Source organism: Schistocerca gregaria, chromosome 7 (assembly GCF_023897955.1).
Source record: "Schistocerca gregaria isolate iqSchGreg1 chromosome 7, iqSchGreg1.2, whole genome shotgun sequence".
In the NCBI taxonomy this organism is placed as follows: Eukaryota; Metazoa; Arthropoda; class Insecta; order Orthoptera; family Acrididae; genus Schistocerca; species Schistocerca gregaria.
In genome coordinates this window covers 465471454-465498358 of record NC_064926.1, presented here as the reverse complement: position 1 = coordinate 465498358, position 26905 = coordinate 465471454, and the positions used below count along the sequence as shown (strand labels likewise).

General features: G+C 38.0%; 1 protein-coding gene across 2 annotated transcripts in view; it reads right to left on the bottom strand.

The window, feature by feature from the left end:
• The window catches only part of LOC126282059 (DNA helicase MCM9-like), a 143797-nt gene that overhangs the window by 45687 nt on the left and 71205 nt on the right, over positions 1–26905 (bottom strand). For both annotated transcript variants that reach the window (XM_049981497.1, XM_049981498.1), the window contains exons 9-10: positions 21586–21732; positions 2872–3047 (exon numbers count right to left, since the gene is read on the bottom strand). In XM_049981497.1, coding sequence (XP_049837454.1) covers positions 2872–3047; positions 21586–21732 — 323 coding nt within the window. The remainder of the gene's footprint in view (positions 1–2871; positions 3048–21585; positions 21733–26905) is intronic.

Genomic DNA, 26905 nt, shown 5'->3' with positions numbered 1-26905 from the left:
TGCAATCACCATCTAAGCCTGTTCGCCCTGACTGCTACATCTATAGAGTTCATTATCAGTTTTTCTTTGATTTCTTCATTGTGCACACCCTTCTGCCATTGTTCCCATCTACTAGTACCTGCAATCATCCTAGATACTTTCATATCCGTAACCTCAACCTCATTGATAAGGTAACCTGAATCCACCCAGCTTTCGCTCCCATACAACAAAGTTGGTCGAAAGATTGAACGGTGCACAGATAACTTCTTGCAGAAGAGAGTAGATCGTAGCTGAGTGCTCACTGCATTAGCTTTGCTACACCTCGCTTCCAGTTCTTTCACTATGTTGCCATCCTGTGAGAATATGCATCCTAAGTACTTGAAACCGTCCACCTGTTCTAACTTTGTTCCTCCTATTTGGCACTCGATCCGTTTATATCTCTTTCCCACTTACATTAATTTCATTTTGGAGATGCTAATCTTCATACCATAGTCCTTACATTTCTGATCTACCTCTGAAATTTTACTTTGAAAACTTTCAATCGAATCTGCCATCACAACTAAGTCATCCGCATAGGCGAGACTGCTTATTTTGTGTTCACATATCTTAATCTCACCCAGCCAGTCTATTGTTTTCAACATATGATCCATAAATAATATGAACAACAGTGGACACAGGTTGCAGCCTTGTCTTACCCCTGAAACTACTATAACCATGAACTCAATTTACTGTCAACTCTAACTGCTGCCTGACTATCTATGTAAAGACCTTTAATTGCTTGCAAAAGTTTGCCTCCTATTCCATACTCTCGTAGAACAGACAATAATTTCCTCCTAGGTACCCGGTCATATGCCTTTTCTAGATCTATAAAGCATAGATACAATTTCCTGTTCCATTCATAACACTTCTCCATTATTTGCCGTAAGCTAAAGATCTGATCCTGACAACCTCTAAGAGGCCTAAACTCACACTGATTTTCATCCAATTGGTCCTCAACTAATACTCGCACTTTCCTTTCAACAATACCTGAGAAGATTTTACCCACAACACTGATTAAAGAGATAGCTCTGTAGTTGTTACAATCTTTTCTGTTTCGATGTTTAAAGATTGGTGTGATTACTGCTTTTGTCCAGTCTGATGGAACCTGTCCCGACTCCCAAGCCATTTCAATTATCCTGTGTAGCCATTTAAGACCTGACATTCCACTGTATTTGATGAGTTTGGACTTGATTTCATCCACCCCAGATTTTTTATTGCAGTAATAAACCAGCAAGGAAGATAAGTTTATATTTTTAAATGCCCTTGGTTTCTTAGATTTGCCAATGACGAACTAGGGGAGCTTGTGGGCACCATCTGCATTGCTACAAGGAATGACTGTTATTCTATCTTTTATAAGTTTCGTTCCTACCACAGATATTTGAAGCTGCAAGTGTTTTTGTTGGCAACATTTTAAAGTTCAGCCCTGTCTCGTCGATGTTAACACTTGTCAGGGTAACAGTTCATTTTCTTCTACAATTTCTTGAAACTTAACAGAAAACTCCTTAGCAGCTGCGGCATCGGCAGATAGTTTTTCACCGGAAATAGAAACAAATTGGACACCATGACAAGTTTTCCAACAATCAATCCAGCCTTCACTGACAGCAAATTTACTTTCGGCTTCCAGTTTTTTGTGCAATACTATTGCTTTTTCTTTGAGAATTGGCCCGGATATTGGACAAAACGACATCCACAATGCATTATCAAGCAGTTCAAGTTTAGGCTCTTTTAATGTTTTGCGATTCTTCAGAGTATTTTCACCATAAATCGTAACTGTATAGGATTCAATGTCTTTCCAATTCTTCCTCCAATCTTTAATTGTCGTAACACCTACATTCAGTTCCTTTGCAATTTTTTGGAGCGATTCTCCTTCCTCCAGTCTTTGTAGCACAGGTAATTTTTCATTTAGTGTTTATGTTTGAATCCAGACACGCTGAAAAACAGACAACTGTGCACACAATGAATCTACAGTAATAAGTACTGTAAAGAACACGGAATTAAGCAAATAACGGCGCTTTTTAATCCCAACGAAGGCTAAAACTGCACAATAACATTCAGTATTACAATATGCAAAGCAACAGACACCGCAACAATGGCCTGACAGGCATCCAGTCAGTGACAAGTCGGCACAGGCTCTCGAGCCTGAGCTTGGTCAGACTCACCGGAGAGACGGACCATTCAAGGTCGGATTAGAGGGTTTCTACTGTATCTTCAAAGCAATTCTCATCAGTTCTAGAGGAAATTTTACACCATTACATTGGGTAAAAGAAGATGAAGTACGTGTTAATGGAACAAACCTGAACAATCTTTGTTTTGATGATGACATTGTACACTTTGCTTTGAACACAGAACAAGAAATCAAATAATTTCATAGCACAAATTTGAAAGTTGGTCTGAAATCTGTTATAACAAACAAAAACAACATATAATCAACATACTGAAAAAAAGTGTTCACATTAACAACAGAAGAATAGGTCCACTTCAAGAGGTTTGCTATTTTGAGTGGATGGGCAGCAAGAGATCACTAAAACGGTGTGCAATGCTTTTGGAAAAATGAAAATAGGTTTCAAAATTTATCTTATCATAGGCATTAAATGGAAAGTTTACAGTCTAAAAACACTTGTTTTTGTTTACTGTCTTGACTTTTTATTCTTCCACAAAAGAAGATATGGCACGGCAGGAAGTAGGAGAACATGGCACAGGTGCACAACATAAGGGTCTTTCTAACATTCAGCTCAATCTGGATCACATAAAATTACTTAATATAAATGTGAATTTACTTTCAATAGTATTAAGGGCAGACAGTAAATACAAATTTAGTTTTCTAAGCAGTGTTCATGTGCTTTAGAATGTTACCTGTCCCAGTCAGAATTTCTTGAATCTAGAAGTATAAGAACTAGGTCAAAGCGACTTAATAATGGACTCGCCAGTGCTATGTTAATGTTGATTGGCTGCTCGGGGTCGTAATGTCCTTTAGGGTTGGTAGCAGCAAGTACAGTACATCTGGTGTTCAACTTGCACACTAAACCAGCCTGAAATTGAATATAATTAAATAGTTACAAAAGGCTTCTGAAGTGAAACATAAACTTAGCTGCACAATGGAAATATGCTGATAAAAGACAATTTTGGTTCAGGTAGCCACATTCTCTGTATTGATAGAACTTTTGTGGGCCCTTCACCTTTCACTGTATGATAGAAAGAAAGCAAATGTTTGGGAGCATATGAAAAATTTGAAGAAGACTCTAGCAACATTTGAGAAAAATATATAGAGAAATTTTTCTCAAATAGGAAAAAGACAGGAAAGAACAAGTACAAATACAGTAAAGCGAAGAAGTGCAACACTGCACATCTAATTCTGTATACTGCAACCATTAAATATGGGAATTTACAAGTTGGAATATATGGCTTCTTTGTTTTTTTCTATAGATTTTTCAGAGTTTACAAGTATTACCTACTTCCAAAATCTAAGGTTAGCTTGGTATGTATGACACTGGTACTAACAGGCTGTTAAACCCCAATCTTCCTTCCTTCTATATTGTTGTTAGATAATCCAGATAATTTTTCTTCTAGTATTGCAATTGTAAATGCCACAATTGCTATCAATGCTGAATGGATTGTTGACAACAAATTTCAAGAGTAAATAATGTACTCTTGTAGATAATATTCACATCTGCTTTAGCAAATGCCTAGAAACTGTATTGTTATAGAAAGATGAAAAGTTCTTAGACTAACCCTGAAAGACTTTTTTATGTCAAAATTATATTTTATCTTTTGACAGTCCATTTCTCAGTCAATGCACTTTGATCAATGTTTTTGTGATGAATATATTTTGTCCTGGGAATCAGATTCTGGAAGCCTACTTATTTACATCAGCTACAATTTTTGCACTGGACCCACAATGTTTTCCAGTACCGAACAACATTAGATGCAGTAATATGTGGAAATCAGATATCCTTTGTAGTTCAGCATTAGTGTTGCTAGCTAATGATGTTTAGAAACTGGCTTCAATTCTTAGGGACCACCACAAATTTTCCTTTGGTGAATACCTCTAAAAACAGGGTTCACTCTGCTCCACAATGCCAAATGAGAAGCTAATAGATAACTTTAAAAGCGAACGTTTTAGGTTAGGCTTTACCGTGAATGTTACTGATATCAAATGAAACATCAAGTTTACTGCTGTCAGTCACTATTTATATCCACAATGCATTTTGAACGTTTTAAACGTCCACCATCAGGTGGATTTACAAGTGTTAGTAGGACATATGTGTGTTGTGTTACAACATTGGGTAACTTGTAGCACTGTCTAGAGGAGAAACAAAAACACTACTTCAGAATGTGGTTTTAGGGAGTTTTTTTGACTAAAAACTAAACAAACAGTATATCTGAATGTGAAAATCAAACAATTAAAGCCCTCCAGTGGTTCTATGTTCCTATCTCTGTCGTAATTCATCAAATGTAAACTGACATACTTAAAGAATATTTAGCAAAACAACACAAGTATTTTGTAATAAGTTTCAAAGGATTTTGGAGATCTTTGTGCGAGTTGATGAAGACATGCGTTAGAATAAATATTTCAAGTGGTATACAAATCCTATTCTGTGAAGTTTATATAGCTTAAAATTTCATACTCATTTGTATATTCAGGTGACCTGCCGCAAAACATAAGTACAATAATTATGTTGCCAACAGTGGTACAATTATACATAAATAGAAAATTTTGCTGGGATATCAACAATATAGGAAAAGAGAAATAGCTCCTTACCATAAAGATGGCATGTTAAGTTGCAGACAGGTATAATTAAAAGCACTTACATGTAAGCTTTTGGACACGGCCTCCATCAGAAAAAGAGAGACAGACGCACACCATTAATTCACACAAGCCAGCAGCACACCCTATCCACACATGATCACCAACTCTGGCAGCCCGGACCAGAATTTCTGTTATTTGAGATGGATTCAGGTTGTGTTCTATGATGATTGAATATTTGGAATGTTTCAGGGATGTCTAATTTTTTCGCATTAGTGTTGGTCATGTAACATACGGATACTTGTACTGCTGAACATGGTGTTTCTTTTCATGCCAGTGATGTGTGGTACTTTTTGTTTCTCACTGCTGCCATGAGTTCTTCGAATCTAATCTCAAATGATCCACCTGTATGGCCTGTGTAGAAATAGTCACAGTCCAAACATTCCATTTTGTATCCATCTGTGTGGTGAAATGGATTCTGTGTGTTGCTGTTGTGAGATAACTTCTACCCAAACTTGTTGTCAGTGGTCAAGGATACGTTTACGCCTCTTCATTTGAAGACATTGGTAATCTCATATGAATTTGTTGGGATTTGAGTTTTAAATGGAAACGCTTTTCCAGTTTTAAACTAAATAACAAACTTTTATTAGTTCACAGAATGAAAGTAACACAATCAGACTCTGAATCACTAAATAAGTACTCAGAAGATCTTCCCAAGTACCAAGAATAAAGAACATGGATGAACATGTGTCCTAGCACACTGAAGATTCACAAGAACTAGAATCATCAACTTTGGAAGAAGCATTGCAATCTAGGGACCTGCAGAAATGGACTGTGGCAATTCAGGAAGAATTAAAGTCAGAATCAGAAAATCAAATGTGGGAATAAGCAATCCTGCTTCCAGGCGAAAAAGTTACAGATGTCAAGAGGATCTTTAAGACAAAGAGAGACTTACAAGGACACATAATCTGTCATAAAGCTCATCTGGTGGTTAAGGGATGTGAACAAGTCAGAAGTATGGACTACGAAGAAACTTATGCGCCAGTGATATGATACAATTCACTCAGATATTTATTTAGTTTAGCTGCTAAATTTAACTTGGACTTTGCTCATTATGATACAGTGACATCTTGTTGGCAAGCTAACTTAAAAGAAGAAATTTATGTCAAAATTTCCACAGTTGACTACATGGCGAAGATGTTTAAATATGAAGGCATTAAAAGATTTAAGAAAGCAGTCTACAGACGTAAAAAATGACGTTGCAATTGGGACATTTAACTAGACAAAGCTCTATTAAGTCTGAATTCCAGTAGATCCACAGTTTACACTTGTGTTTATCACAACAAAGAAGGAAGCAATATATTCATTTTGGCAGCATATGTAGGTGACATGCAAATTTTTTGCAACAATCTGCAACAAAAAATTGCATTTAAGGAGAAATTAAATGAGCACTTTCATCTAAAAGACCTTGGAGATGTATCCAATTGTCTAGGAATCCAAGTCACAAGAGATCACAAGCATGGACTTTTATGGCTGGATAAGACCTATTACATAAATCAGATTTTACAAATATGTAACATGGAAGATTGTCATCTGGTATCCACACTGTTCGATAGATGGCCTAATGTATGTTCAACTAGGTACTAGACCAGATCTAGCATATGCAATTGGAGTGGTGAGTCAGTTTAACACTAACCCAGGATTACCCCATGTGCAAGCTGTAAAAAGAGTCCTTCAACATCTAAAAGGAACTAAAGATTTCAAATTAAAATTTTCTAAAGATGAGGGCCATGACATCACAAGATACACTGATGCTGACTGGGCTGGGGGCACTGCAGATAGAAAACTGACCACCAGCTTTTTTTTTTTTTTTTTTTTCCCAAGTGCAGCAACGGCAGAAAACAACCAACAGTAGCTCTCTCGACAACAGAAGCAGAGTACACAGCATTAGCTTCTGCATGACAAGAAGCACTTCAGGCTGCAACAGCTGCAAAGAGAAATATCCCCTTTTCCAAATGAAGGCCCGATTAAATTGTTTTGTGACAGCAAAGATGCAACTTATCTGTCAAAGACAAGCATATACAAAGGCCGCACTAAACTCATTGACACCAGACATCATATCATCAGAGGAAAAACTGTTTCAGGAGAAACCACAGTGGAGCAGATTTCAATGAGATGAATGCTCACAGACAAAGAACCAGACGTCATCAACTAATCCAAGGATTTGCACTACGAAACTGAAGTGCTGAGAGGCATCGCTTTTAGTGGGGGTGTTGAAAATTTAGAATCGATGCCTCTGCTAGAACATTCATCTTTGCTGCAATTGCTATGGTCACTTTCATATACAAGCTCTTTTGCGTTGTTTTTCATTTTGAGTCTAATTGTGTTACTTTCATTCTGTGAACTAATAAAAGTTTGTTATTTGGTTTCACATGGACAGTGCATTTTCATTTAAAGCTCAAATCACAACCTAAATACTACCCAGAAATGGAACTGTACGGAAGACATATTGGTTTGCGACTATTGAGTGTTTTAGGGGTGTTTACAATGGAATTTTTATAGCCATTTGCAATAGCTGTTTATTTTATTATTTCGATTTCTTGTTAACATTTATCTTCAGAGAGCAGTAGTTGGATAGCTCTGTTGACCATATACTGGAATATTGCCACTCTGTGGGAGCTGTGGGGTGACAGGAGCAGCTCTGAATGGTAGTGCGTGTTGTGATAGGCTTCCAATAAATTTCAAATTGGTGCCTATTAATCTTATTTTAATGGAGCAGTATAAAAAATTTCCACTATTGGCAGCTTAGCATTCAACTGTGAACTTCATATTTTCATGGGAGTTGAATAATTGGCGCAATTTATTGATATCATCTTTTGTGTCATTGATTAAAATGATGGTATCATCTGTATATCTGTAGTAACAGATGATATTTTTGTGAAGGCGGTGATTGTAATTCAGAGATTCATCTTCTAAATTGTTTATAAATGTTTCAGGTAACAATCTGGAAATGTTTCAGCCCTTTGCTACGCCAGCAGTTTGTTTGTAGAGCTAATTGTTGAATTTGAAATAGTTGTGTGAGAATGTGAATTCCAACAGGTCCATTAGTTCAGTAATGTGAGTGGAAGGGACTCCTTTTTTGTGTTTTTGGAAGTTGGCATAAATTATCTGTAGTGTGAGATCTACTGGAACAGAGGAATAAAGGTTTTGTATGTCAAATGAGGCAAGTGTGGGTCCATCAGAAACTTTTATGTTTTTGACATGTTGTGTAAATTATTCTGTGTTTTTAAGTGATCTGCTATAATCAAATGTGTAATTTTCTTGAAGAATTTTGGAGAGCTTTCTGCTGAATTTGAATGTTGAGCTGTTCCTACAATTCACAATAGGCCTCATAGCAGCCCCATTTTTGTCTTTGGGTATGATTAAGCAAGTTGCTTGTGGCTTCATTGCTACAGTGTTTCTTGAAAGGTGAGTAGAAAGTTTATGTTATTTGAGAAGTATTTAATCTCTTTTTGTATTCTGGTTGTTGGATTTTATAGTATTTCTGTTATGTTGTTGGCCTGGAAGAAGTCTTAAAGTTTTTTCTATGTATGTTGTTCTGTTCATTACACCAGTAGTACTACCCTTGTCAGCTCTTACAATTATTGCATTATCTGTATTTAATTTAGGTGTGAAGCCTTCTTCTCTTTTCTTGTTAGGTGGTAAAGCAGAGATTTTGCAATCTCCTTCTCAATAATGTTGATTTTGTCACAGGCTGCTATTCTGTCATTTACTTCTCAAAGGCGAGGGTTGAAAGCTGTGAAACACTAGTGATAAGGTTCTCTCAGTTCTTCTGGTCCAGTTGAACTTGAATGTTGTGTTGTAATTCTTTACTGAATAGTGCCTCTTCCTCTGCAGTGAATTTTATGTCAGGTCGTTGAGGAAAAGGATATACAATATAAGTTTCTTTCAGCTGTCTTGGTTCAGTTTTGGGAGGTGACTGAGAACTGCACGCAGTGCTGTCTGCCATAGCAACAGCGATTTCATCAACTGCCTGTGGTGCAATCAGTCGTCAGCCTCTTTTGGGAGGTTACATTTTTTGTAAGAGTAGCTAGTTTTTTCATATGTGTGGCTTTTGTTTCCTGTACAATGAATTCAGCGAGTTTTCCAACTTTTTCAAGTAATAGAATATTATTCATATGAACCAACTGTAACTCTGCTCTATAAAGCTGTGTATCGCACATTTGTTTTTTACTATAAATTTCTTTCAATTTGCTTTTCACCTGTAGTTTTTGTGCATTTTCCAATGATATCTTTGCAGTTGTTGGACCTGTTCTGACATAAATCTTGATATAATTTGGAATGATGTTTCCAGAATCAAATTTTTGCTCTACAGTGGAGTGTGTGTTGATTTGAAACTTCTGGCAGATTAAAACTGTGTGCTGGACCGAAACTCAAACTTGGGACCTCTGTGTGTTCACCTCACCTGTCAGAGAAAAATGAGCTTCATCAGTCCAATAGATGGTCCAGGGCAGCCCTCATCAACTTCAATCCTTGCAAGAAAGTGAAGGCAACACATCATTGTGCGTACTTTGGTGCAAGCTGCTGTATGATGTGGATCTTGTATGGATACCATTTGAGAATGGTTCGAAGCACCTTCGTACAGTTCAATGTTCAATTGTTGTGTCACAGCACACACACTGCCTGGTGACTGAGAACTGCACGCAGTGCTGTCTGCCATAGCAACAGCGATTTCATCAACTGCCTGTGGTGCAATCAGTCGTCAGCCTCTTTCTAGAGTGACACCCAGTTCTCAAGTGATTCGAAGTTCTTCATCATGCTCCACACAGCAGGTGGAGAAAGAGGACTCTTCCATAATCCTTTAAGCTGGCGATATTCTCGAAGTGCAGCTCCAGCATTACTGTTGTTTCAATAATAGAGCTTAACCAATAATGCCTGCTCCTTTTGTTGATGTTCATGTTGACACATCAACAAGTGCACTGCAATTGGTCAGGTGTGTGAGACTATGAATCACAATGACTGATCACGGCACCTGGTGGCCACAGTTAGAACTTGACGGTGCACTAACACACACGGAAATCATGCACACCATACTTTGGACATTAATGCTACCAAGTTTGGTACTTGCATGGTAATTAGTTTCTGTGTTATAACCTGTTAAATAGGGAAAGTTTAATTACAACCATCCGGTATAAGAATAACAGGAGCAATTTAAGAAAGTAGGCCTATAGGAAGTGGAAAACGATATTATTCGTTGCAGAAAATATTCAAGTCCAGAAATGTTAGGAGGAATACAAAAATCAATTTATTTGACTATATTAAGACTTACAATAACGTGTAGATCAGAAGGCTTGGTGACTACCACAAAGGACGAAGGCTGGCTACTGAGATGGAAAAGGAACAGTTGTACAGTACATGCTGGGTGCTGGCAATGCTTTGCTGTCAGAGTTTAAATTAATATATATTGTGTTAAAGTGTGGGAAGTAATATACCAACTAAACAGCAAAATGTATGCAGACAGATGGACACTAATGAAAAAGCCGCCCATACTGTCGCAAGCCAGAATCCAGCATTATGCTAAAAATAATTATGTAACATCCAGAAGCATCTTAAGATGAATCTGAAAATGTTCGAAAACTGGTTCATGGAATAAAACATAATTATTCAAAAAAGTGACTGGTTGCTGTTTTATGCAACTTATTTACAGTCAATTACCAGTCACGGATTCTAAAATATCCGTAATGGGTAAGCTTAATAATCTGAGAAAGATGTTTGGAGTGATGAGAGAGGAAGGAAACTGGAGAATAAGGACAAATGCAGAAAAATGGACACTTTTTGGATAGATGAATATTGTAGTGAAAATCAAGCAAGGAAGAATAGGATAAGAATAGGATAGGCTGGACATCTACAGAAAGTCCCAGAAACTTGAAGTGTTAAAAAAGTGTTTCAAGGAAAGACAAAGGAGAAGGAGAACATGAAGAGCCAGGATAAGGTGGCTTGAAGATATGGAGGAGGATCTCAAAGCAATGGGAGTTGGGAGCTGTAGAAGGAAAGCTTTGGGCAGAGAAGAATTGAGGAAGATGACAAAGGAGCCCAATGTTTTACATGGGCTGTAGCACTGACCAGCCAGCCGATAATTTACACAATATGTCAAAACATAAAAGTTCCTGATGGAGCCCCACTTGCCTCATTTGACATACAAAATCTTTATTCCATGGATCTCATGCTACTGATAATTTATGCCAACCTGCAAAAGCACAAAAAAAATCTGTTCCACTCACATCACTGAACTGATGGATCTACTGGAATTCACACTCTCACACTACTATTTCATATTCAACAATTAACTCTACAAACAAGCAGATGGCCTGGCAGCAGGCTCAAACCTTTCTGGATTGTTATCTGAAATATTTATAAACAATTTAGAAGACAAAGATCTCAATCCAATCACCCATCCCTCAAAAACATCATCTACTACTACATTATATAAATGATACCATCATTTTAATCAATGTCACAAAAGATGATATCAATAAATTGTGCCAATTATTCAAATTTTATGAAAATATAAAGTTCATAGTTGAACACCAAGCAGCCAACAGTATAAATTTTTTACACTTAAACATCACATTATGAAAGATATGATTTTGAAATTTATCGTAAGTCTACGACACTACACACTACCATCCACAGGTCCTTCTGTCACCCCACAGCCCACAAAATGGCAGCATTTGGGTATATGATCAACAGAGCAATCCAATTACTATTTCTGAAGATAACTATAAACAAGAAATTGAAATAATAAGACAAACAGCTAACGCAAATGGGAATAACAACTCCGTAGTAGACACCCTAAAACACTCAATAGTGTTCACATCATAAAAAACAAAAAGAAACTAACATCTTTCTAAAAATATCATTCCTGGGTAGTATTTCACAGAATGCACTTCACCATATGGGTTTGTACAAAATTAAATGTTTGGACTATCACTGTTCCTACGAAGGCCAGATATGTAGACAATTTTAGATTAGATTCGAAGAACACATAACAGCAGTAAAAAACAAAACCACCAGCATGAAACAAAACATCATGTCAACAATGCAAGTATCAGCATCCTACATATCTAACCCAAAGACAATAAACTAGACATCCTTTAAACACCCCAAACATACAGACAACAAAGTAAAAAACCTGAATCCATTTTAAATGACAAAAATGAAAACATTTTCAATAGCTTGATCTACGTAACAAGAGCCTGCATTATTAAATGTGCAATTCACGCATATAAGGGGTGTTAAAAAAGAAATGAGCCAGAGGCATAATTGTAGAAACCAGTATCTGTGTGTTAGATGTATTGACCCTAGCTGTTGAGACACTTGTCCCACTGTGACACGAGGCAGTGAATGGCTATCTCATAAAATTCCTGGAGCTGTGATGTTAACCAGTCCCGGACATACAGCTGGACTTCATCATCCGACGTGAATCGTTTGTCCCTCAGAGCCTTTTAAAGGGGACCAAAAATGTTGTAATCACAGGTAGAGGGCTCCAGACTGTAAGGAGGGTGGCCGAGAACCTCCAATTTGAATTTCTGCAGGAGTACCTCGACTGTGTTTGCCGTATGAAGCTTTGCATTGTCATGGATCAGAATGAGCCCATGAGTGATATTGCCTGGTCGTTTCGATTTGATTGCTTGGTGAATGATGGTCAAGGTTTGCGAGTGACGCTGAGCATTTACTTTTGTCCCATGCTGCAGGAAGTGAATCTCAAGGGGGCCATCTTGGCCAAAGAAGAACATCAGCATAACCTTTCCTGCACTCGTATGGATGGCCTTGGCCTTTTTTGATGGTGGTGACCCTGGATGCTTGCACTGGAGACTTTGTCGTTTTGATTCTGGTTCGGAGTCAGGTGACACCATGACTCATCTCCAGCCAATGCATTCCCTTCCTGAGCATAGCGCTACAGATAAGCAAGACAGTGGGCCATTCGACATTCATCTTGGTGTGGCTGAAGACTGTGGGACACCCTTTGGGCAAACACTTAGCACACATGCAGTCATTCCTTCATGATGGTGTGAACACTTCCGAAGCCCAATCCGACCATGGCAGCTATGGCTTTCACTGTCACCTGGTGGTCCTGGGTAATGAGTGCATCCACCAATTGGATGTTGTCATCGGTAATGCAATGTGGTGCTCCAGACCATGCATCATCGGCTAATGACACCTGTCCTTCCCTGAAGTGCTTGTGCCATGCCTTGACCCTTGCAAGGGACAGGCAGTGTTCGTTGTATACTTGTGACATTCGTCAATGAATGTCTGTTACTCCTACTCCTTCTGCTGTCAGAAAATGAACACCACCTCTTTGCTCTTCTTTTGACACCTCCATGTCACTGTTTGCAATGTGACTGGCAGCGTTGGATGATTGATGCATGCTGCTGCTAGCTCTGTATAGTCACCTGACGTGCATGATTTCCCTCTACCTCTAGCAATGGGCTGTGAACTTCCACACTCTGGTCAGAACCACACCTTGTTACACACGCCAGAATATTACTCTCCTGTCACTGGTTTGCGCATTCCAGGCTCTGGATTGTTACTTTTTGAACGCCCCTTATACATTTAGTTTTTACTCAAAAACCTCCCCAAAACCATGTTATGAAATAGTGTTTTTGTTTTTCCACTAGACAGTACCACAATATAAATCATAACACAACACACACTTCATACTAAGAAATATTAATCTACATGATGATGAAGGTTTAAACATTCAAAACGCATTGTGGATATAAATAAACAGTGCTTGGTAACAGTAAACTTGCCGTTTCATTCGCTGTTGTTGTTGTTGTTGTGATCTTCAGTCCTGAGACTGGTTTCATGCAGCTCTCCATGCTACTCTATCCTGTGCAAGCTTCTTCATCTCCCAGTACCTACTGCAACCTACATCCTTCTGAATCTGCTTAGTGTATTCATCTCTTGGTCTCCCACTACGATTTTTACCCTCCACACTGCCCTCCAATGTTAAATTTGTGATCCCTTGATGCCTCAGAACATGTCCTACCAACCGGTCCCTTCTTCTAGTCAAGTTGTGCCACAAACTCCTCTTCTCCCCAATTCTATTCAATACCTCCTCATTAGTTATGCGGTCTACCCATCTAATCTTCAGCATTCTTCTGTAGTACCACATTTCGAAAGCTTCTACTCTCTTCTTGTCCGAACTAGTTACCGTCCATGTTTCACTTCCATACATGGCTACACTCCAAACAAATACTTTCAGATACAATTTCCTGACACTTAAATCTATACTCGATGTTAACAAATTTCTCTTCTTCAGAAACGCTTTCCTTGCCATTGTCAGTCTACATTTTATATCTTCTCTACTTCGACTATCATCAGTTATTTTGCTCCCCAAATAGCAGAAGTCCTTTACTACTTTAAGTGTCTCATTTCCTAATCTAATTCCCTCAGCATCGTCTGACTTAATTCAACTACATTCCATTATCCTCATTTTGATTTTGTTTATGTTTGTCTTATATCGTCCTTTCAAGACACTGCCCATTCCATTCAACTGCTCTTCCAAGTCCTTTGCTGTCTCTGACAGAATTACAATGTCATTGGCGAACCTCAAAGCTTTTATTTCTTCTCCATGGATTTTAATACCTACTCCGAATTTTTCTTTTGTTTCCTTCACTGCTTGCTCAATATATAGATTGATTAACATTGGGGAGAGGCTACAACCCTATCTCACCCCCTTCCCAACCACTGCTTCCCTTTCATGTCCCTTGACTCTCTATAACTGCCACCTGGTTTCTGTACAAATTGTAAATAGCTATTCACTCCCTGTATTTTACCCCTGCCACCTTTAGAATTTGAAAGGGAGTAGTCCAGTCAACATTGTCAAAAGCTTTCTTCTAAGTGTACAAATGCTAGAAACGTAGGTTTGCCTTTCCTTAATCTTTCTTCTAAAATAAGTCGTAAGGTCAGTATTGCCTCACGTGTTCCAACATTTCTACGGAATCCAAACTGATCTTCGCTGAGGTCGGCTTCTACCAGTTTTCCATTCGTCTGTAAAGAATTCGTGTTAGTATTTTGCAGCTGTGACTTATTAAACTGACAGTTCGGTAATTTTCACATCAGTCAACACCTGCTTTCTTTGGGATTGGAATTATTATATTCTTCTTGAAGTCTAAGGGTATTTCACCTGTCTCGTACATCTTGCTCGCCAGATGGTAGAGTTTTGTCAGGACTGGCTCTCCCAAGGCCGTGAGTAGTTCTAATGGAACGTTGTCTACTCCTGGGGCCTTGTTTCGATTTAGGTCTTTCAGTGCTCTGTCAAACTCTTCACGCAGTATCATATCTCCCACTTCATCTTCATCTACATTCTCTTCCATTTCCATAATATTGTCCTCAAGTACATCCCCCTTGTATAGACCCTCTATATACTCCTTCCACCTTTCTGCTTTCCCTTCTTTGCTTAGCACTGGGATTCCATCTGAGCTATTGATATTCATACAAGTGGCTCTCTTTTCTCCAAAGATCTCTTTCTCAGAGCTACTCATTCTTCTTCTACTGTATTTCTTTCCCCAATTCCTGTCAATTGTTCCCTTATGCTCTCCCTGAAACTCTGTACAACCTCTGGTTTAGTCAGTTTATCCAGGTCCCATCTTCTTAAATTCCCACCTTTTTGCAGTTTCTTCAGTTTTAATCTACAGTTCATAACCAATAGATTGTGGTCAGAGTCCACATCTGCCCCTGGAAATGTCTTAAAATTTAAAACCTGGTTCCTAAATCTCTGTCTTACCATTATATAATCTATCTGATACCTTTTAGTATCTCCGGGATTCTTCCATGTATATAACCTTCTTTTATGATACTTGAACCAAGTGTTAGCTATGGTTAAGTTATGCTCTATGCAAAATTCGAACAGACGGCTTCCTCTTTCATTTCTTACCCCCAATCCATATTCACCTACTACGTTTCCTTCTGTCCCTTTTCCTACACTCGAATTCCAGTCACCCATGACTATTAAATTTTCGTCTCCCTTCACTTTCTGAATAATTTCTTTTATCTCATCATACATTTCATCAATTTCTTCATCATCTGCAGAGCTAGTTGACATATAAACTTGTACTACTGTAATAGGCATGGGCTTCGTGTCTATCTTGGCCACAATAATGCGTTCACTACGTTGTTTGTGGTAGCTTACCCTCACTCCAATTTTTTTATTCATTACTTAACCTACTCCTGCATTATCCCTAATTGATTTTGTATTTATAACCCAGTATTCACCTGACCAAAAGTCTTGTTCCTCCTGTCACCAAACTTCACTATTTCCCACTATATCTAACGTTAACCTATCCATTTCCCTTTTTAAATTTTCTAACCTACCTGCTCGATTAAGGGGCCTGACGTTCCACTCTACTTTATAAAGTAACAGTTAAACTGACACAGAAGCTGATGAAGTGGTACCAAATTGATTGGCTTGCACCAGCCTGGGATACCGCACAACATTTTTGGTGGAAATCAATTGGGGCCAAATTAAATGATTGTATGAATGAACTCTTTCTCACTTTTTTTTCCCAAACAGTTGATTTTGGCCAATTTGTTTCTAGTAGATGAACCATAATTTGTTTTTGGACTAGTGTCACAATCTTCTGCCAATCATTTTTATTATTACTACTATTCTTGTATGAACTAGTTTGTTCCATCTTGCATCCAAATTAACTAACTGGTATTCTAAATCAGCTGTACCATTTTCAAAACTTTACAAAAACTGCCAAGAAATTTACTCACACTTGTGACATTCAACAAATGGAACAACCTTGTTGCAAGTTTTTTTTCCAGTTAATTCTTCATTAAAGATACACTGACACTTTTGCCTAATTTTAATATTTAAGAGATTTACACTTATTTTTAATTATTGACACTACTCGAATAAGGATAGGGAGGGATATGGTGGGCAGAGAAGAAAGTGGCTATTGATATACTTTCCGGGATGTGAGGTCGTGGTCCAAGAACTTTTTCTGCTCCTTACGTTTCGTCCAGGACTGCGCTGGACTTCCTCAGAGGCGCTGCTCCGCTGTGTCTTGCCAACTGACTGGTTGGGTGTCTGAGAGCGACTTATATATTTTGAGAAAGGGGGGCGTAGTTCAAGTGACACGTGATGAGCAGTGATAATCCATAGCAAAGATAAGGTTGACTATCGATTACCACCTTGTCAAGATAAAATTGTTAGCAATTTTGTAGAGCCACTGTCCATATATCGCTGAGTTTCATAGCCTCCTCTTTCCTATTAAAATTATCGTGATGTTTATAAATTTCAATAGCTTCTCTGTATAGTCGTGGATAGTAATTTAACGTTGTAGATAAAACTTCGGTATCTGAAAACTTCACTTGGTGGTTTCCTGGTTGAAGAGCATGTTCCGCTACAGCTGATTTTTCTATTTTTCCAAGTCGACAAATACTTTTATGCTCTTTCAGTCACGTATTTACGCTTTTTTTGGTAGTACCAATATAAACTTTCCCACAGGTATATGGAATTTTATACACACCACATGTCGACAGAGGAGGGCGTTTATCCTTCACAGATCGTAGTACTTGACTTATTTTCTTTGTTGGTTTAAAGACCGGTGTTATGTCATGTTTTCGTAAAATCTTACCGATCCGATCTGTTCATTTTTAATAAAAGGGAGAACTACTGTATTTTTCTGTCGTTGTGGTTCATTCTTATCTTTTGGTCTTTTGTTCCTTGGACGCAAAATTCTATTTATCTCTTTTTTTGAGTAGCCGTTTTTTTCAAAACCCTGCTTCAGATGTTTCACTTCAGCATCCAAATGTTCAGGTGTACATATCCGTTGCGCTCGATCGACAAGACTTTTTATGACACCCCTTTTTTTGTTGTGGATGATGATTAGAATTTTTATGTAAATATCTGTCCGTATGTGTTGCCTTCCGAAAAACTTTATATTCCAAGCTTCTATCAGACCGTCTCATAACTAAGACATCCAAGAAAGATATTCTGTTATCCTTTTCTATTTCCATGGTAAACTGTATTTTTGGGTGAATTTTATTTAAATAATCAAAGAAATCGTCCAAGGCCTTTCTGCCATGGGGCCAAACCACAAATGTGTCATCTACATATCGATACCAACGAGATGGTTTGTTATTAGCTTTGTCTAGAGCTGATTGTTCAAATCTCTCCATGTAAAGATTGGCAATCGCAGGGCCTAATGGATTACCCATTGCTACTCCATCAAGTTGTTCATAAAATTCATTATCCCACTGGAACTGACTTGATGTGAGACAATGTCTAAAAAGAACAGTCAAATCTTCTGGATAAAATATCCGCTATGAAAATCATAACTTCGTTAACAGGAATCATTGTGAATAAGGACACAATGTCAAAACTTACAAGAATATCTTCAGGGGCCAGAGTTAGTCCCTCTAGTTTTTCAATAAAATGGATTCTGTTGACTGTGAGTTACTGAATCTTCATTTATTATTAGCTTGTAAGATACAGATAGATCTGTGGAATAAAACTGATTATCTTACGTTTAAAACTATGGAAGCCACGATTGAAATGACTACTAGTAGACATAAGAAAAAGTTCGGAAAGTTACAAACTAACGTAACAACTACAAGTAATACGATGATGACTGATACTGTTATAAACAAGTCAAAGAAAGTGTTATCTCAAGACAAGATTTCCGTCCTTGCAAAAGGAGGAAATTACGCTATAACACCTGTGAAAGTACCACTTGAAGATATTATCGCGAATATAGAAGCAGGTATACGGAATATCCCTAAGGCAACCGCGAATGCAATTCGAATTGAAATCACTAGAGTTTTAAGCCACAGCAAACCTCTAGAAAGTAATTTAACAAAAGGTGAGAGGAAGGCTCTTATGGATTTGTATGCAGATGAAGAAATAGTGGTTCTTCCTGCAGATGAAGGGAACGCTACTGTTGTTATGAATACAGAAGATTACCGAAGAAAAATGTTGAACCTTTTAACGTCAGGACAGTATAAAAAACTTGCGAGAGATCCTACAGCCAGTGTACTCAGGAAAACTAATAATTTGATTAAGTCATCTACCTCTATCCAAAAAGAAGATAAAAGAACTTTGTTGAAAAGTGAAGCTATGTGTCCCCGATTGTATGGTGTACCTAAAATTCACAAAATAGATTTTCCTTTAAGACCCATAGTCAGTGCCATCAATTCTCCCACTTATGAAATAGCAAGATATTTAACAACTTGTTTACAACCATTTATTGAAAAAACGGACTCATATATAAAAGACTCGCGTCATTTTATTGAAAAACTAAAGGGACTAACTCGGGCCCCTGAAGATATTCTTGTAAGTTTTGACATTGTGTCCTTATTCACAATGATTCCTGTTAACGAAGTTATGATTTTCATAGTGGATATTTTTCCAGAAGATTTGACTGTTCTTTTTAGACATTGTCTCACATCAAGTCAGTTCCAGTGGGATAATGAATTTTATGAACAACTTGATGGAGTAGCAATGGGTAATCCATTAGGCCCCGCGATTGCCAATCTTTACATGGAGAGATTTGAACAATCAGCTCTAGACAAAGCTAATAACAAACCTTCTCGTTGGTATCAATATGTAGATGACACATTTGTAGTTTGGCCCCATGGCAGAAAGGCCTTGGACGATTTCTTTGATTATTTAAATAAAATTCACCCAAAAATACAGTTTACCATGGAAATAGAAAAGGATAACAGAATATCTTTCTTGGATGTCTTAGTTATGAGACGGTCTGATAGAAGCTAAGAATATAAAGTTTTTCGGAAGGCAACACATACGGACAGATATTTACATAAAAATTCTAATCATCATCCACAACAAAAAAGGGGTATCATAAAAAGTCTTGTCGATCAAGCGCAACGGATATGAACACCTGAACATTTGGATGCTGAAGTGAAACATCTGAAGCAGGGTTTTGAAAACAACGACTACTCAAAAAAAGAGATAAATAGAATTTTGCGTCCAAGGAACAGAAGACCAAAAGATAAGAATGAACCACAACGACAGAAAAATACAGTAGTTCTCCCTTTTATTAAAAATGAACAGATCGGATCGGTAAGATTTTACGAAAACATGACATAATACCGGTCTTTAAACCAACAAAGAAAATAAGTCAAGTACTACGATCTGTGAAGGATAAACGCCCTCCTCTGTCGACATGTGGTGTGTATAAAATTCCATGTACCTGTTGGAAAGTTTATATTGGTACTACCAAAAGAAGCGTAAATACGCGACTGAAAGAGCATAAAAGTCTTTGTTGACTTGGAAAAATAGAAAAATCAGCTGTAGTGGAACATGCTCTGCAACCAGGAAACCACCAAGTGAAGTTTTCAGATACCGAAGTTTTATCTACAACGTTAAATTACTATCCACGACTATACAGAGAAGCTATTGAAATTTATAAACATCACGATTATTTTAATAGGAAAGAGGAGGCTATGAAACTCAGCGATATATGGACAGTGGCTCTACAAAACTGCTAACAATTTTATCTTGACAAGGTGGTAATCGATAGTCAACCTTATCTTTGCTATGGATTATCACGTGTCACCTGAACCACGCCCCCCTTTCTCAAAATATATAAGTCGCTCTCAGACACCCAACCAGTCAGTTGGCAAGACTCAGCGGAGCAGCGCCTCTGAGGAAGTCCAGCGCAGTCCTGGACGAAACGTAAGGAGCAGAAAAAGTTCTTGGACCACGACCTCACATCCCGGAAAGTATATCAATAGCCATGTCACCTGGTCGTGAAAGCCTTCATTCTACAATCAGAGAAGAAAGTGTTTAGAGGCAGGAGAGGAGAAGATAAGTGGCTTTAATCATCTGATCATCAGTAGCAAAATGTTAAGGTAAGCCTGAAGGTTGTTTTGAACACTGAAGCCCTTCACTAAGCAGAATCTCACTGGAGATAAAATAACCTTGCCTCCTTCCAACATTTCAACTGTCCAACCCAGAGACTTATAGGGGTACCTACAGCTTCACAAGGACCCCACCCCTACAGTACAACATGGCATTTTTTCACACACTAATTATTTTCAAGGGACATGTTCTAGGACTGACCATCATAAACCTTACATCATCCCAACTGTGAGCCTAGTTTCTTTACCACTGCCCACATTATATGGCAAGAGTTAAGGGAGGGGAAGAGGAAGGGAGGGGAGGGGCAGCAGAGGGGGAAGAGTGGAAGAAGAGGGAACCTGCCTGGGAAGAGGGATGGGAAGGGGGACATTACAGCACATATATTGGGATTTGTATCAGAGCAAATATGCCCACTTTTGTGCAACTGTACTGATATTAGAGCCATTTTCTCTCAAATCTGCATAGGACATACTAGTAGTCTCTAATTATTGCACCTGTTGGAAAATGCTATCAAGTGGTGAGGTACTGTGCATTTGTGTCTGTCATCACGAAACTGACTTCTACAACAAGATTATTAATTCCCTGTAGAGAAGGAGCATTAGACTTAAAATAAATGTTTCTGCACGCATTCTGATGAATTGACATTTTCATCTTTAGGTGTACTCATAGTGATGCCTTATTTAAGTCAGCTAATCGTACCACCTCATAACCACCCATTCATTTTATCTTTCATCCCTTGTTTAAATGTTGCATCTGTTGAAGTACGTATAATATGAGTAGGAGTAGTTATTTCCAAACAATACTTTTATTTACAACTAATTAAGAATAACTAATATAATTTATACTTCACTGGCTAAAAATTGGCATTAACCAATTTTTGTTACAGAGTAAGAGGAAATGGAATATCATTTTCTTAAGTACTTGCCTTAGCTACACTGATAGTCTGCTGTTCCATAGCTTCATGGATGCTAGCACGATCATGTTCCCTAATGGAGTTAAATTCATCGATGCAGCAAATTCCTCCATCAGAAAGAACCAAGGCACCAGCTTCAAGCTGCCATTCTCCATTCTCCTGATGATGTAATATACAAGTTTGGATAACAGAAAATTCGTAAAACATTGGTTCACAAACATAAATTACAGAGAGTGACAGAAATAATCCGGTGATTGCATGTACTCCTTCTTTGCTGGGCCCACAGCTACTATGTAGTTATAATATGACATCATCTTTTTCACTTTTGTCAAAATTAGCTCCAAACTGTTTATTTCTTGACAATAGCACAACAAGCTTATCGTGAAGTTATGTAATCAACAAGAAACAAACAACTTACAGCTCATTTTGCCAAAAGTATTATGAATATTTCACATGCTGCAAGATCAACTTTGCTACAGATCACAACTAGGAAAGGAGAAATTGTCTACAACTGTTGAACACATTATATCCTGAAATTGGTTCGTCAGACCACATTCAATGGGTAGATTTTAATGAGAGTGATTCGTAAAAAAAGAGGACACAAAAATGGAAAAACTGTCTTTATTAGATTTCCTGAATTTGTCTTTGTCATTGTTGGCTTCCTGGTTACCTGCTGCATACCATGTGTCCTTCTGATGGTCTTTCTAACTTTTTTTAAAAATATATTCCTTCCCACCCTAATTATTAACTACTGCCTACATCCATTAAACTAAGTTCCCATGTTTACTTTGCACTGCGTCTTTCCTATGTCAGTACCTCTTCCACATATCATAACATATCCAACTTAGCAGCATTAATTACGAAGTTTAAAATGAATACACATATTGCAGCTATTGATAACTTGAAAGAAAATGAAAAAAATCTTATGTCCTTTGTACAACCACCAACGAATCTGAGTCATATAGAGAAATAAGGAAGAATCAAATGACAAAAAAGATACCCTTACTGTGGGGCTCACAAGGCATACAAGTGAATACTGCATACAATGAAAAGAAAATATGGTCATTAATGAGATGTTTGAATAGATGAACAATAATGTAGTTCATAAATCTCTCCAAACACTGTATCCACCCTTGTTTCTCTATGTTACTGTTGCCAAGATGAGACAGCTCCTGTGCAACATAAAATGTGACAGATTATGAGAATGAATAGTTGTGAATATCAAACAATGGAAAGTACAGGATGAAATAACAACAGTATTATGAAAAGAAGGTCAAATAGCTACTAACCACATAGAGAAGACTGAGTTGCAGACAGGCACAATAAAAAGACTGCTACGGGGCTAGTGGGTGCACTGATGGAATGAAAGGCTGTGTTGTGCTGGAGTGGGAGCAGGGAAGGGGACAGGTAAGAGGAGGACAGGGACTAACAAAGGTTGAGACCAGGGGGTATGGAACATAGGGTACACTGCAGGGAGATTCCCACCGGCACAGTTCAGAAAAGTTTTTGTTGGTAGGAAGGCTGTCAACAACTGCTTCACAGCATGCCAGAGACAGTGGTCATGTGCATATGAGTTGTGTGTGTGTGTGTGTGTGTGTGTGTTTGTGTGCACGCGTGTGATTTCCCCCCCCCCCCCCCCCCCCCCTACTTTACAAGTAGGCCTTTCAGCCGAAAGCTAAAATGTGCAGCAGTCTTCCTCTATATGGTAACAATGTATCCATTTCATAATATCATAGATGTGAATTTTATGTTTTGCTGAATAATTTGAATTTTTTGTGGGGGTCACAGGTGGATGTCTCTCATTTTGGTATCTGAGTGACTTGCCCTTCCTTTTTAACTCATCCCTCTTTGCTCCCTGAGGAGCGGGCTACTAGTTCCAGTAGCTGGATAGTTACATGCACTTTTATGTGCGTGCGAACATTGTTAGTACTTCTCTATGAATTTTCCTTTTCATACAAATGGTTTTAGCAGTCTGTTTGAAAAGGTTACATATGAGAGCGAATCAAGTAAATGTATTCCTGTTCATGAGCAAACCAATATTTCAACATAACGCACAAAAGATGGTTGTAACTGGCAATCTTTCGAAGTCAATGGCTCCTCCTTCAAGCTGAAAGGTCGAAGTGGAAGGAAAAGGACTGGAGAGGTCTACGAAAAGGGGTAGATTTAGGGCAAGTCACCCAGAACCGCGGGTCAGGGGATACTTACCGTACAGGATGAGAAGGAAAGACTGAGTGTTGGGGACTACATCAGACAACATTTGAAAACCTGAGAGCTTAAAGGTGGAATCCAGAGATTATTGCTTAAACAACATGCATGAGTTAATAAGAGTGAAAAGCTAAGTGCACTGTACTCTGACAGAGGCAGGAGAGAGGCCATGAAAAACAGATGGGTAAGACAATAAAAGATACAGAAAATCATCAATGGAAAATCCAGGATGAAATGTAACAATATTACGAAAAGGAAAGTTGCTACTACACCATTTATAACAGCCCTGTAACTGACAAAACATATACGATGAAAGGGAGAGCCACTTGAGAAACAACACATGTCATATACCTGCTGTTATGTAAATACTGTTGGACATTCTACATTGATTGGCATGACTACCACAAAATTACCAATTAGGATGAATGGACAAAGGCAGAGCGTGTATACTGGCGACTCGCAATATCCTGTTGCAGAGCATGCTCTACAAAGTGATACATATGCACCGTCTGGATTCTTCCCCCAGACACCAGTTTCTCGGTACTCTGCACGTGGGAACTACCACAACAACAAGTCCTTGGTTCTCACCACTCACCTGGCCTTAATTTACGTTAACTTCTTCCATCTCAGCATTTCTTCATTGCAACTACTCTTTGCTTCACTCAGTCTTAGTTTTCTATGTCTTTCATTGTCTTACCTGTCTATTTTTCACCACCCCCTCCCACCTCTGTTACATACAATGTACTTAGCTTTTCACTCTTATTAACTCATCCATAATGTTTAAGCAGTAATCTCCAGTCATTTTCCTTCACCCCTCTTCCTTCCCCTTCAACCCCTCTGCCTGAAGGAGCCACTGGCTCCGAAAGCTTGCCAGTTACAACCATCTTTTATGTTTTGTGTTCTGACACTGCTTGGTGAGTAGATTTTTTATCTATCCAATTAAATAATTTTGTCAATAATTGATTGTTTTCATTGTTGTAACATACCACATAAAATAGACATCTAGAATAACTTGTCTGCAAGTTTGGATGTATATGTGTGCAAGGAAAAAAAATTCCCACTTTTTCCCTGGATTTCATGGCTAAAGATACAATTTTTCCTGGGGGAAGATACATTTCTCCCACAGGTAGACACACACTATGCCCGGGATGAAAGTACATTTTTTCGTCTTCAGTGGCAATATACTTTCCCTTGGAGCTTTAAAACTTGTCAGTCCTTTAAAGGGTAAAGGTTTCATACACTGGAATAGAACTTCCCAGCACTTTAGAAAATGGAACCCAACACAACTGATGTGATATTGCCAGCCAACGACAACAGATATTCACAACGTAGGACATGTGACATAATCTCCCAAGCAACATCACTGTTAAGTAGCGGAGACACACAAATACAAAAAGTTAATGATTTAAATTAATATACATACAGTATAGGTACAAGAAAAACTATGCTTTCACATATAATAGTAGTTGTCAAAAATTTTTTGCTATTTTTTTCCGAGGGTGTGGTTTGGCAGGATCCTAAGAGCACAACTTAAATTGCAGCAGCTGAATATTTCTGAAAAGCACAATTATAAATTTCACTACTGTGCACTGAACATTTCATGGGTTACCTGGCTGAATAAATGTTCTGTCAAGCAGAATTTCCTATAGAAAAGCCAATTACATGTGAAAATCATGAACTCTCCTCACCCTTTTTTTGAAGCACAATTATACTTTTTGCCATCATTATTGCACAACTCATAATTTATGGAAGAAGTAAAATAAACATGAAAAACTAATCTTGAAGTTTGGCCTTTCTTAGTCTGTGTTACACTTCAAGATGTATCAAACACAAATGTGCCAGTAAGATTTTAAATAATCATTTGAATGGCAAGTCTTTTGGGCTCAAAATTTTTCCAACTGACTGGTCCTTAATGTGTTAAGTTTTGTATGAGAGTCAAACGCTCTGTGATTTAAGAAATTCATTTCTCAGTCTCACACATAATATAATTCATCTTGTGTAAAAGGAAATTTACTTATCAAGTGACACTTATCAAACAACCATTCATAGTATTTTCCTGTGACCAGTTAGAAATATAAACAGCTGTGATGTCACACTCATAGTAGGACACTTGTTGTTCCAAAGTACTGCATAGTTTTTGTCCTAAAGCCTTTGACATATTTTGTGTTTTGCAAAAGCCTGTGTGTTTACTGCATTTTATTGTTATAGATGATGCTGTAGTTTTATTTTGGTGTTATTCTCTCATTTATGTTTTATTGCTGCAGCATTATTCTGCAGTAGCAGGCTAAGGTACAACTCTTCTTTAGAGTATCAGCTCTTAGCAGGGTTTTACCCTGATTTCTCTCAGGATGTAAAAATTCCCATGTTTTTTTCCAGGATTTCCCAGTTGTCCTGGGCGTATACATCCTGCAAGACTTTCCACACAAATAATTCTGAAATTATGTGAATAAGCGAAAGCCAATCAGTGTAATATTTGGAATGCATGATTGCTATGATAAATCCTCTCTCCTGAAGTACAGGCAATTTCTGTATATCACAGAGGGTACAAACAGGCAATGAGATGGACTAATCAAACTCCCAATAATCACATTTTTCTCACCATTGGTTTGAAATAGCCAAACACAGATTGTGTGTACCAGTAGCATAAGTGTAGATGAGATACCTCCAAAGTGAAAACTTAGTCCTAACCAATTCTTCAATGTGCTAAACTAAGGTTGTTTTGATTGTTTGGTATGTCATGAATGTTCACTAGACAGAATTATTGTACAGGTGCATAAACACTATCACAGGTACAGTGTAAATATACTGCACTATGTCAATTTTGCACTAAGTACACAGGCTGGTTGCTAACAGTGCATCAACATGAAGTGTATCATCCTGCTGTGCATGCAGGTAGGCTGACAGGTCATAGTACATGAAAACTGACAGGAGACAGTGGCATTCAAAAACTCTCCATCTGAAAATAATACATAAGTAGGGGAAGACACTTGTAATTGTGAATGCAACATACCTGTATGGCTAGAACTAAGAAAACACAGATCAAATGAAAACCAGTTCTGAATGAGGGTGATAGAAGTATTTTGAAGCAGCATAAAAAGTATCTGTAGTTTAGATAACAGTTATCAAT